Source organism: Neolamprologus multifasciatus, chromosome 1 (genome assembly GCF_963576455.1).
Source record: "Neolamprologus multifasciatus chromosome 1, fNeoMul1.2, whole genome shotgun sequence".
In the NCBI taxonomy this organism is placed as follows: Eukaryota; Metazoa; Chordata; class Actinopteri; order Cichliformes; family Cichlidae; genus Neolamprologus; species Neolamprologus multifasciatus.
In genome coordinates, this window is record NC_140439.1 from 29,053,392 (window position 1) to 29,066,663 (window position 13,272).

General features: G+C 39.6%; 1 protein-coding gene across 2 annotated transcripts in view; it reads right to left on the minus strand.

Annotated features, from left to right (window-relative positions):
- Nucleotides 1-348: 348 nt before the first annotated feature.
- cd276 (CD276 molecule) overlaps nt 349-13,272 on the minus strand; it is a 65,439-nt gene continuing 52,515 nt past the window's right edge. For both annotated transcript variants that reach the window (XM_085154954.1, XM_085154946.1), the window contains 2 exons: nt 11,670-11,708; nt 349-1,229 (listed from right to left, as the gene is read on the minus strand). In XM_085154954.1, the coding sequence (XP_085011080.1) occupies nt 11,686-11,708 (23 nt within the window). In that variant the 3' untranslated portion in view covers nt 349-1,229; nt 11,670-11,685. The remainder of the gene's footprint in view (nt 1,230-11,669; nt 11,709-13,272) is intronic.

Genomic DNA, 13,272 nt, shown 5'->3' on the forward strand with positions numbered 1-13,272 from the left:
TCAAAACAAGTAAAATGTTTGGGATGACTGAGCATCTGCAAACAGAGAGGGATTAGGCCCAAAATAGGACTGCGTCTAACTGGGAACAATTCAACATGTCAGTGTTGATCTGCATGTAAATGAAATATTTGTGTTACTTTGACCATAATTCATGTTTTACTCATTATGTAGAATAGGGTAGTCGGCAGACATATCAACTAATAGAAAAGTGGAAGGACAAATTTGAACTGCGTGGCTAATCCTGTGGGTGAAGAGAAGAAATGTCTGTAATAAACGCGACCTTGCTCTGCCTGAACGAACACACAGTGGCCCTGGGAACTGGACCAATAATTACCAATGACCAGCCAGTTTCACCTTCTCTCTTTAATGTAAATAGGCATTCAGTTATCACACACAGATGGCTTTGACATTCATACATGGACATACCTGTACTGCACAGGAATCTACTTAAGTACTTAAAAAAAACTGCAATAAAACAACCTGCACAAGCCCTGGCCTGGGCGAGATAAAACTTTCAACACCAGCTGTAGAAGCTAGCTGTGATAGTCTGACTTCATTAAAAAAAAAATTCTTACATACAAGGCAGTCAGGTCAGTGAGGAAATCAGGGTGTATCCCATGCACCATTTGCAGTTTGTTGGAGCTTAGCTGGCATTCAATTTCAATTCCCTCAACTTACTGAACATAGGAGAGCGGCACACACTGACAGGTACAAGTTACTCCAGTGACAGACGCTAATTAGCAAGTGCAGGAGTAATGGGAGCGCCAAGTTCTCTCCCTGGCCAAGAGACAGTGATAGCAACTGAGGCAGGGTCATCTCTTTAAGTGTCTCACTTCCTATTAGACAGGAGATCTCTGGCACATGCCCCATCACTACCCATACAGAGTGATCTCAGCGACAGAGAAAGGATCCTGTCACATCCTGTAGTTCTCAAATAGAGCTTCTCTTTTGCATAGAACACAACCCACTCAACTGCATTCACTCACTCGCGTGGCCCTCCGTCGACAGAAAGGGAGGACGGGCAATAGAAAATAATGGCACATGATGTGTTTATGTGTTTTGATGGAAACTCGAGGGAAAGTCTTCGAAAGAAGATGATGGACTCGTCTTCTGCTCAGCGAGGCTTTGACATTCTGTAGGGGATGCTGGAAATAGTCTCCAGGTTGATGGATAGGTGGAGTGGGATCACCCGCCAGACTCATCTCCTCCCCCCCATCTGGCCCTGACTCCTGAAAAAAGGCACAAAAAGAAAATCGGCATCAGCCTGCTCAGTGTGGAAAAGGTGACGATCACAGCAGAACACAGAAACGAAATAACTAATGAGAATAGCGATGAGTCAACTTCACACCAAGTAAATAACAATTTTCAAAGCACTATTGTCATTATTATTATTAGTGGTAGTAATAATTTAAAAATTGCAAAGAAAGAGTCAAAAGAACCCAAGTGGATTTCACATTATTAAATAAACAGTTACACCAGTAAGAATTAGTCTTTTCAACACTGTTACAACCTACAAGCCTCTCTCTATCCTCCTCTCTGTGTCTTCCTGAACTTCCCCTTACTCGTGGCCCCCGTGGACCATCCCACTGCTAGCGCAGCGAAAGAAATTGTTCTCCCTGCATCATTAAACAGTATGAATTAACTTGGGAGGAATTTAATTATGTCACACATGACGCTCTTCTACTTGAAGCTTTTAAAGGCAGTATAGTTGCCTACACACTTAGAGTTTTTAGATCCAATAGTCAATTTAGCCACATCTGCTGGACTCCTAAATAAACATATTGAAGACAGATATTTTCATTTATGTTTCCTGCTAAGATGAATGTACTCTGAGAGGGTCTAATAATCTGACTTGTGTGCTCTCTGTACCACTAAGACTTTGGCTGTCTAAACCCGTCATGAATCTACTTTTGTTTCAGATAGAATATAACTTGAAAAGCTTTGACTCTGTGCACTCAATAAGCAGATGTATTGTGGTGTTTGAAGCCCTCACTATAAATTTCATCACAGGAAATACAAAAATAGCCCTGTTAGCAAGCTGCTCCTACCTCCTAATTAATGCTTATTATGATCCTTTTATTATATTTTACACATGACAGCTGGTGTGATGTGGATAAATCCTAAATGAAAGCCCTAAGGGTATTGCTAACAGCTCCAAAATGTCAGAGCAACAACTGATACAGTTATAGAGACTGTCATTATGAATGATAGGAATCTTTGCAAATTGTAAAGCTTGCCACAAGAAGATCCATTTTATTTGCTCCCTGTCAGAGTGTAATCTGACTTCCTAACATATCCATCAACCAAATGAACAACAGATTTTTCAACTGATTCAAATCTGCCCTTAGAGTCAGACATACACATTCTCTTAAGATGTGTTTTTCAAAGTCATCAAAGCTTTTGAGCCCAGAGCTCAGAGGTGGTATAAAAACACCCTTTGTTCAGTGAATATACAGCTACACCACAGTAATGTAGAATCTTACAAAAATAACAAGCTGTCCACCCGTAATCAAAAAGTAAGATCCACTTTAAATGTTTAATTAACAGCTTCTGTCTGAGAATCCAGAGGGGCCCTGGCAAGGCAACACCACTCCTGCAACCCAAACCCTGTGACACAAGGCAAGGGACAGATTCATTTACAACAGGAACCACAGATTTACTGGGGCTACAGGAGGATATTCACTTGAATGATACAGCTGCAGAGGGGGTTCAATCTAATGATCGATTAAATCCACACTGTGCCCATTTCTTTCCTCATTTACAGTAAAATAAGCTCCATTTCATTTTTGTCATTGGTAACTTCTCCCTAAAAGAATAACATGAAACTTCAAGTTAATAACAAGCAACACAAGAACAATCGGAATATCTATCAAAGACAAAGATCAGGCATAGCGCTGTGGAAGAAAACCACTGAGAATAACCTTGGAGACAAATTTGGAATAATGAGGAAGCAGCTAAACATTGGTGATACTTAAAAGATGTTACCGGATGATAAACACATCATGACGCTTTCTTTGCACAAGAATGAATAATTATGATAGGTTAGACATCTCTGCCTTTAAAAGTACATTTATATTTATTTTTAAGTAGACACCCTAGAAGCTTATAATGTAATGATGATGCCAGGGTTACGGCAGGACAAAAACTGTATGCTGTGAAATATATTTAAATAGCAGTTACTATCATCAGTGTGGGAAGACCCACAAAAGGCTGTTATTATTAGGCTTAACCATGCATGTAAATGCACTGCCTTCAAGTAAAGTATGAGGAATGTGACTCTAAATAAGGTACTAAAAAAGTTAAGTGTTTTATTACCTCCCTCTTGTTTTTTTGCAGCACCTTCTTTTAAAAATAAGTTGTAGAGGTAGTGACATAAGCATTACTTGAGGCAGAACTCTTAAGTCAGATTTCACCATTTATTTTAGAATGACATACATTGTCATTGACTGTCCCTGAGATCACATCCCAGAGACTGAGATTTCAATCAATCAATCTTTATTTATAAAGCACTTTTCATACAGAAATGTAGCACAAAGTGCTTTACATGGTTAAAAGCAGCCCACCCCACCCTGCCCTCCAACTCTCCCCACACTGTCATTAACATAAACGATCATGGATACATACATACACATTCCTCCCCCCCACCCCACCCCACACACACTTAAAGAGTAAAATTGGGCTGGGCACACATGAGCCAGGTGAGGAAACACTATCACAGGGAGCCATCTGCACAGACCGCAGCCTCCAGGCTGGGCACACAGCAGTAGGGAGGCAAAGAAGCCCCCCAGCCAGGCTGAGAAGACCCACATTTAAACCATTTGAATGAAAGAAATACAATATGTACAATGAGGAGGAAGGAGATGAGTTTCAGTGTATCTGGGCAATGTAGTGTGATGAGGTGAGCACAGAGCAGGAGGAATAAAGGACTTATAAAGCAAGCTACATGGTTGGGCTTATGAATGTGGCCCTGTCTGAACTAAAAAGAAGCACCATTAACATTAAAAAGTTCTATTCTTAATTTAAAAATAATTACTAAATACTGTAAGTCCTGCATTAGAGCACCTTATAAGACAAGAAAATAAGAAAAAAAAAGGGTCGGAAAGAAAGAGTGGCAGTAACAAAACCTGCCTACTAGCATCTATTAACACCTTATGTTGTCTTTGGTAGACCTGCACAAAACCCATACTTTAAATATAAGTGCTCTAAAGTGGGCTCTAGAAGAACTGGGAAGCAAGCTGGCCATAGCTTCATACTTACAGATGAAAGAATGCTATCAATCTTCACCTCTGGTTCTTGTCAAGAAAAACAATAAGCGATAAAGGATTACATATGTGTCATATTCTCTGGAAATTGGCGCAGACAGTTACTTAACTGGAAACTGTGTTAAAAAGAGTTGCGGGCACAGGCCTGTGCTGGGATTTAAGGGGGAGGAGGGCCCTGGTCCCGTGCAGAGATAATTCAATAGATCAGAACATATAACAATGATCACTATGAATGATGGAGTAATGCAGCAGCTCTTGCTATGGGCTTTTCCACTTTATCCCAATAACAATAAGCCAGAGTGAGGTGTCTGACAGGTCATTCTGTTACCACACTGTTGTTCCAAAGCAGCAGCATATATCACACTCTAAAAATCGTACACCTTTATCAGCTCTTTTTCCTATGGTTGCGGTACCCCACCCTTAACCTCTTTCCAAAAGCAGTCTGCAGCCCCCCTGGTGTTAATTATAAGACTTTTCCCCCCAGAGCCTGGGCAAGACGTGGAAGTGCATTAATCTTGATTCTTCACTTCAGTCTAAAGGATCATTTGAAGAGACTCCTGTGGTAAGCCCCAAAGGTGAGGTGACTCAGTACCAGGAGAAAGGTACAAAAAGGGGTAAAGAAACTGCCCTAGTTTATTCTGGGCGCACACTGGGACGCTGGCTACCTCAACAGGCAAGTCGATCATTTACCCTAACCACTTGTATTCTCAGTATGTTAACTTTGAGGAGTATTCAGTGTCATACAGGATGACATGCCAAGAGTCTCTTACCTGTGTTGTGATTCATTTGTTCCCTGATGCAGCATGAAGGTGACTGTCACCTTACAAGCTGAACTGACGCGAGCTGAGAGACAGCTAAAGGGCTGTGACATGTTTACGTCAAAGATTTTAGATTCAGCTCCATTTCATTGCACACTTTAGTCCATTACAGTTGTGCATAAAGGTCAATTCCAAATGTTTTCATGGAAGATTCATATTTCCCATTTCAGTAGGTTTCTGGGTATCTTTTTGGCTCTTTAAATGACTTTTATTAACGTAGAATAAAAGTGTTTTGTGATGTGTAAAAATAGTTTGGTACTCATTTTATAGCAACAATCCATTGCTGCCTGATGCACAATTACTTATACGCCGGTGCGTTCCTGCACTGTTTTGCTGGCTGTGTCACAGACTGTTAAGTGGAAGGATGGAAATGACACGGGTAATCGAGTAATTGCTTAAAAAAACAAGCAATAAAAAAGCCTGTACGTGATAAACAATGGTCTGAACACACAGGTCATTTCTGAGGATAAGAGCAAAATGATCACTTCTAACTGACTGACAGATTGAATATTTACTCATGCACTACTATGCTGGATGCGATAGTAAAAGAATTAATGGTTCCATTAGAAGAAGAAAAAAATCTAGAACATTCTTACAACCGTGTTAACAAGTGCATTTCAACAACATCTCTTCTGTGCACTTGATTCTGAATAGCTTGCTCTTCGCATTTGATCATGGTCCTTCTTATCTCATTAACTACTCTTCTGCATTACTGAAGCAGTTAGCCTGCCGGGACGTGCATGTTTAAGCTTCCGCTGTCTAATCATGCGATTTCTCCTGTAGTTTCACAATAATGTGCACACTTCTGAAAGCTATTCGTGAAAGTCATCTCGCCATCTCTCCGAGCAATATGGTTAACATATTCCCTTCACAGTGGGGGGTTTGTTCAGTGTTTAGGTTTATGCCATCTGTAAATTCTCTAGCGCTTAACATATTCACTTTGATAACCAGCAGCATCATAAACAATACGCTGGGATCCATTTAAAAATACCAGTTTTTACAAGTGATGAGTAATTTATGTATGAAAGGTAGGTGCCAGCCAATGTTGCTTGATATGAACTGAACTCAATGTGAAATAGTGAGGAATATTAACCGATGCTATAGCTTATTATAATTGAGTTTTAGTCATTCTGTCCTTACCGTAGTGCACAGAGCCTAATAAAATAATCTCACAAGATACAAACATGTGCACACAACAGTGTCTATTATCATTATCAGCATAATAACTTTGTTGTTATTGTTGCTGCTATTTGTGTGGAGGCTTTTTTATAATCTATGCATCGATCCCATATCTCACAATCAGTGTCCATTTGGTCTGTATCCACGAATGCATCCACTTTGTGTTCGCACGTTTTTCCAACATCAACACGCTGCCGTATGCAGTCTTTCATCTGCATTATGAGTAATCTATGGTAGTTAATTGAGCCCAGAGGCAGTTGGTTTCAATGAAGGCTCCTGTGCTTTCCTGGCAAAAACAGTAGAGAAGTAACTCTCTGGAGAAGGCAGCTCTCTGTCGAGTGGCAAACAGAGCAGAACTCCTGCCGTGTTCATTAGCTGTCATTGATCAGTGATTCAGTTGCTGTGCAACTCCTACCATAGCTCACATATTACCAGTTTCATCTCCTAAAAATTAATATAAAGGTAAGAGAGCGAAGCCAGCACAGCATTTTCCTTCTTGTCTTTTATTTTATTTTTTATTTTTCACAGCACTATTTTGATGTGGATGGATGTTTGCCAAGGTTTTCAACAGCATGCAGAGATTGCTACGCAGCACACTTGTCCATTCCACAGTTTTCTGATATCAATATGAGCTACTATATTCAGTTATTGGCTTCCCTCAGAGGCTATCATCGCTGCAACCTACTCCATCACAGGAGATGTACTGTAGAATGAGGCTGCGAGGTATAAAAATGCTGATAAATGGCTGAGACAAAAGCATAAATAATGCAGAGATCAGAGATACTGGAATAGTGAGTCAAACTCTACTTCAAGATACCCCACACCTCCCTGGAGTGAGTCCAATGTAAGTGTCCTGTCTGACATGATCAGTGTCTGCTGGGCTTCACCTGCCACGTACAACACGGAATTCAAGAACCTCCTCTCTGGCTCCCCTTGCCCTTTACTACTCCTTGCTCCAAAAACCACAACATCAGAGAACTCACATCCCATCTTCTAGAGTACACCTGGCTGCAGCTAGCTTTTAAAATACACTCAGGCTAGTTTTCTGTTTTCAAATTTCACCACATCTCCCCCCTTTTCATCTTCTCATATCTTTGAAAAAGAACTCCCTATTTGCAGCACAGTATGTAGTTAAAAATCCACGATAGAGCCAAGCCGGAGCTACTACAGCATAGAAATACAACAATGAGATGTATTATTCGCATGACAGTGCAGAGTTTAAGTGAATATATAGGGGTGAATTAAATCAATATTCCACAACTCCGCCGAAGGAGCTGCAAAAGGGCCATTATGTAGTACTAATTGCACCTATAGGGCCTATCTTTAAAAAATGTAATCTGCACTCTCATTGGAATTCATCGAAAGTCCTCAGGTAGATGACCGGGATCGTCCGTGCTGCTCCTTATTTCACTGAGTTTTCTTTATTCCCTTCATGTCTCCCTTTGAATATTTATTCTCATCTCATTTGCAGCTATCTCTGGCTAGGCCAAGGTTCTGCGCAGTACCAGTGCTCATCCCCCCTTAACATGCACAAAGAATAAAAGACTTTAAATATCATTTCAAATTTTGAACAGAGAGAGCAAGCAATGAAATGTAGAATTTCACCTGGGAAGCTCTAAGGTTTCTCTAGATAACGTTACTTCTAAGATATTTGCTCTTTTATGTCAGACGAGTCCATTGTACGATGTGATACATTAACTCCAACTCTCTAAGAACAATGCATCGATGTTCAACTTTTTCCTCGAAGCTTTGCTGGGAGCACCATTATTCAGTGAATATCCTTCCATAGGCAGAAATACAAAAGGGGGATTTTAAACTAAAATGACAATTATGAAAAACTGGACTCACGGTGTTCTGTGGACAAGAAGGAGATTTTGTTAAATGTTTAATAACTTTAAGGAGCTCCTTGTTGGGGGAATAAATGAAAAAACCTCTCTTTTAAATCTCACTTTAAAGAAAGAACTGTTGTTCCCCATCAATTGTATCTGACACCTTTCAATGCTGAAAATATCCTACATACAGAATTGAACTTTTATTAACAGAAAACAGCTTCTGTAATTTTCAAGGACCAATAAGTTACCATAATGATCAGCACCTTATATTTACAGTGTTTACACTCTACAAAATATTGAGTGTTCTACAGATAGTAATTATCTCTACAGTCTGTGTGTGTTGCTGCTAGAAATAAAACAATAAAAGTTTGAGTTGATAAATAAAAGTCACAAATGAACACATGTAAGGCAAAGGTTTATGAAAACAAAGTGCCCCCTGACTCGAAAACGACTTAATTAAATCCAGAGCCTCGCTTTATTAAATAGAATATGCTGCACTCTGCATAAATGCATTAATCGATAGCAAAGCTGCCACACAAATATTAGAATAATTGATCCAGGATGATTCAGCAGTGGGGAGGTCTAGAGGTTTGCAGGATATTACCTTGCAATAACAGTCTTGATGAAAGTCAGTAGATGCTACAGTAATGACAAATGTCCTCTCTTTGACTCCTTCTGGCCAGACTTTATTTTGGCTAGTTACAGGAAATTACTTTCTGCACCCTCCATCATCTTCTACTCACTCTGCATGGTGCTGCTGCTTTATGGCAATGACCAATCAGGGTATAATAAAAACAAGCTGTAACTCTCCGGCTTTATAATAAAAGTATTCACACAATCGACACCAAACTGCTGGTTATTAAAGTACGAGCTAGAGGCCCAGCGAAGAACATTGTGATCTACACTTTGCTAATGTGTGATAGTAGTAAGTAAACGAGCCAACAAACTCCACTGAAACGGCTTGTCAGATGGTGGGATAGCTTAGAAAACATCCCGCCAACTGTTTGTCACACTTTTATGAGTACAACAGAGTACAACACTGTGAATGTCATCTTGTGGAGATGGTTTGAAAATTAGCCATTATCATATTTAAATTATATTGCATCCTATCCCTACGCCTGCTGGTTTTTCACCCAATACTTCAGTGTGTCTGTACTGAACAATTATATACACTTAATGCAGGACAGGATTGTTAACCTTTCATACCGATCTCTTTATTGCTAATATAACTGCTCGAGGTCCATGTGCATACTGTATCTGTACAGAGGTCTGTATGTATGCAAATCTGTACACACATACAGACCTGGATAACAATTAAATGCATTAGAACTTGAATTGTAGATAACGGCAAACTTATTGTGGAATACTCTGACAGCAGCAAAAGTATCAGTAAAGTATTCTAAATAAAACAAGCTGTGTTTCATTTTCTGGCAAAAGACAGACTCTTATCTCTCCAGCACCTCAGTGACAAAATACTTCAGTATTTGTCAAATCAAAATGAATGGACTACCTTCTAAAATGTCTCCCAACATATCAGCACCTAATATCAAAAGATCTATGTCAAACCAAAGGGGAAAATATATCTTTTCGCTTACAAAAGAAAGCTTTGAAGACAAAAATATATTTTTTCCTGATAACAACTTCTGTCCTTTGTTGGTTACAGTACTGAAGCTTTCCCAAAATAGCTCTAAGGTCCTGGGCTTTTCTGGCCATGTGCTGGGTTCGGGGGGAGAAGGCTAATATAGCCATATAGAGAAGTGCCCAGTTACCCAGCAATTTAAACACTGCAATTCAAGTACTAAGGAAAAAGATATACAAGAACAATACCCTTGTGATAATACCCAGATGACAAACAACTGCCAAAGTCCCTCAGGCTAGATAGAGAACATGAATGGATTCAGTCCAAAAGTATAAATATCCAGAGAGCATCTTTTGGGTTGGAGAATGGCAGCTAAAACAGGGAGGACAGCCCAGCTAGAAGCTCAGAGGGGAATGTATCTACAATGCAGCAAAAAACAAAAACAAAAAAAGAAAGTAAAAAAGGCAGTTTCCTGCATTCCAGACAATATGGATATCATACAGACAGCCAGAGAACTCCGTGAGTTTTCTGTTTACTTATTGGGCCACTTCTTTGTGACTCTGTATAATGCGTCTGTACTGATGAGGTTCCTCTCAGTATGGTCACAATATTCCCTTGACAGTTATGTAACAATTCTCCACACGCTCTCCAGGGAGAATCCCCTCAATAATCTAGTTCACTACTCTGCTTTTATGTTCACCAACTCTTGCCTTTTCCAGAGGGGTATATCTGAGTCATTCACTAATTCACAAGAGACCACAGTTCAGACTGGCCAAGTACATCACCACTATTAAGGAAGCAATTCCATTCAGAAAGCAATACCAAGATATGCAGATCTTCACCCATCTGCCTTGTCTTCATTTGGGGGTAAAAGTGTTGCTGTCCATGGTGCTGAAAGCCTTTTCTCCTCTTCCTTGCATAAATAGTGGCTTTTGGTTATGCATCACTTAATAAACTTCTAGTTTATTTCTTTTATATAAGCTTTAAGAAATTGAAACACAACTGTTTATTATTCTATGCTATAAATGTTTTATTTTATATTGCTACTTGGGGATAAATTGTTGCACTTTATTTTTAGACTTTTAATTTTCATATTATGGATGAAATCTATTTTCTAATGTGAAGACTAAATTCTCACGAGCCCTGCTGTACTTAGTATATCATGAATCCTGTGCCTTTTTACTGATTCTTCATTTTCTGTAAATACACTAATGTTGTCAGATCTACCAATCCCAAGTCAAGTCAAGTCAGCTTTATTTGTATAGCACATTTAAAAGACAACAAGTGTCGGCCAAAGTGCCAACACTTGAAAAACAGAGAAAGTGACTAGTGATCATGTGTATCTTTAATGGTGACAAAGAGTGTCCACTGTATGCTGATTAAAGTAGATGTGGTTAGTTTGGGTTTGTAAGAAAAGAAGCTTCTTTTATCCTGCAACACTGGGTGCACTCTTCTAAACACATTACATTCTAGATTATCCAAATATCTATAAAGAAAGCATCAACATTTTAAAATTGTCTTATTAACCTTAAGGCTCTGATTTAAAAAGAAATCAGTGCAGTCTGTTATAGCTATGTTCAGGGTGTAGCTAGCAGTTTAAATGCTTTATAATGATGACACTGAGTACATGTTTCAGATGACATCAAAAAGGAAGAGACCCTGCATAGCTCACAGCTTAATTGTTTACCATTATTAAGACTTTCACTGTGGTTTTAAGGAGTCCAGGAAATCTGTCTGCATGGCAGATGAAATTAAATAGATTCATCACATCAATCAGTGACCCTGTGATTCCAAAAATCAAAATGTCAAGACTTGTCATATTCCAGACTTTTTGCTGAATTAATGCATCCTAGCCTCATTACAGCTGCACTTACCCGTATCCTCCAGAGCATTACTACTGAGCAAGACTACCAGACAATTGTGATAAGGAGAAAAAAAAAGTGCGACAACTGAGCAACACATAAAAAAACCAGATCTACTTAAAGACACATATACTCACCTTTATTCGCTCGACCTTAGCTTTTCAGTGATATCATTCCTGAAGGTAAGAGAAGGAAACAGTTAACAATTCTGCTCAAAATATGAAACAACTGTATGACAACTGTACAGTGGTCACTTTAGTTACTTTCTTGTCCATTGTCTTATAGACCAAAGCATTATCATAGGCTTAGTAGTTGTTATCCTGTTCCCTTCTTCAGTAGCACCCCTCTGCTCCATCTTTGTGCACCAACCTTGCCATGGCTAACAGGAAGCAGAGGGCACAGCGCTTTATTTAATTAGTCACAGCAGCTGAGTGCTCATGTGGAACCAAACAGGGGAGGCAGATTGGGGTAGTGAGATGGATAGGCACTCTCCCACTGGGTCTTGGCTGTGCTGTCAGAAGAACGCAGATTACATGACAGAAGAGGGATTGGTATAAGGTGGGTGGGTATGGCAGGAGGATGCAAATGGCACTTGTACAGGGGGATTCATCCCAGAAAAAAAGAAGAAGATTGCTGTCACTCCTAAAGCAGTCTTATTCTTTCACAAAAAACCCCAAACATAAACTCTTACTTACATGTACTGTTACATTTATCTAAGCCGTGGAACTAGGGATCTGTTTTTGTGATGCACAACGGTGAGCAGTTTGGCTGCTTTTATTAACTGTGACAACGCTCATTATTCCAAATGATTTAGGACCTGTTCTTTCTTACTCTTCTGACAATGTTCAGGTGGCCTTTTCCTTACAGACCAACAGATAACCTCTAAGACACCGCAGAAGTTGTTTGTTGTGAAACACATTCTTGATGAATTTCTAAACTCAAACAACTTGCAATTCACTTTTGTAAATGCTGATTTTTCAACTTACGTGTACTGAATATATTAAATAATGAGTAAGCATACAGGAAATAATGCAACCATTTGTATATAATTAGAAGATTATATGTGATGTGAGGACTACATGATTCATGTGGTGTGAGGCTTATAATTCTATTATCATCGAATCAGTGTTACTTGGCCTTTAACCCCTTAGGGTTTACCCTGGCTGAAAACACAACTGTAAACATGTAGGTTACTGTATGTTGCTGAAACAGCAAAGAACATGAATGCAGTACTTGTATAATTGTGTGCAACTACTAAGCAGTGGTGTGCAGGGAGCTCTTTTAATTAGCGCTCTTGAAGACATTCAGTGACCCACATCTAATAATGAAGGCAACATGAATGTTCTATTTACATATCTTTACTCAGTAATGTGTGACCGTTGGGAGAGCTCAGTGGTGGAGATTCTGGTGCCAATGAAAAGGGAGGGCTTGTCAAGCAGAGCTGCCTGAGGCTACCTTCCAAGGCCTTCTCAATCTGAACTGCAGCAATGTGAAATGGTATGTTAGCGGCCTGCAGGTCTGTCAAAGTGGGTTATGTTATAAGGAAACTGTGTGCAACTTTTAAATAAGGCTTCGACTTGTAATACCATGTAGTCCAAGAAGTCAATTCCAAAAGCCCCCCCCCCCCCCCCCCCCCCCCACACCGCAATATGCAGTTCTGGTTTGGGCTTATTGATTTAGACCATTACAATTATTGTATCACAATACACACACTGGCAAAACTACTGAGGCCCATCAGAT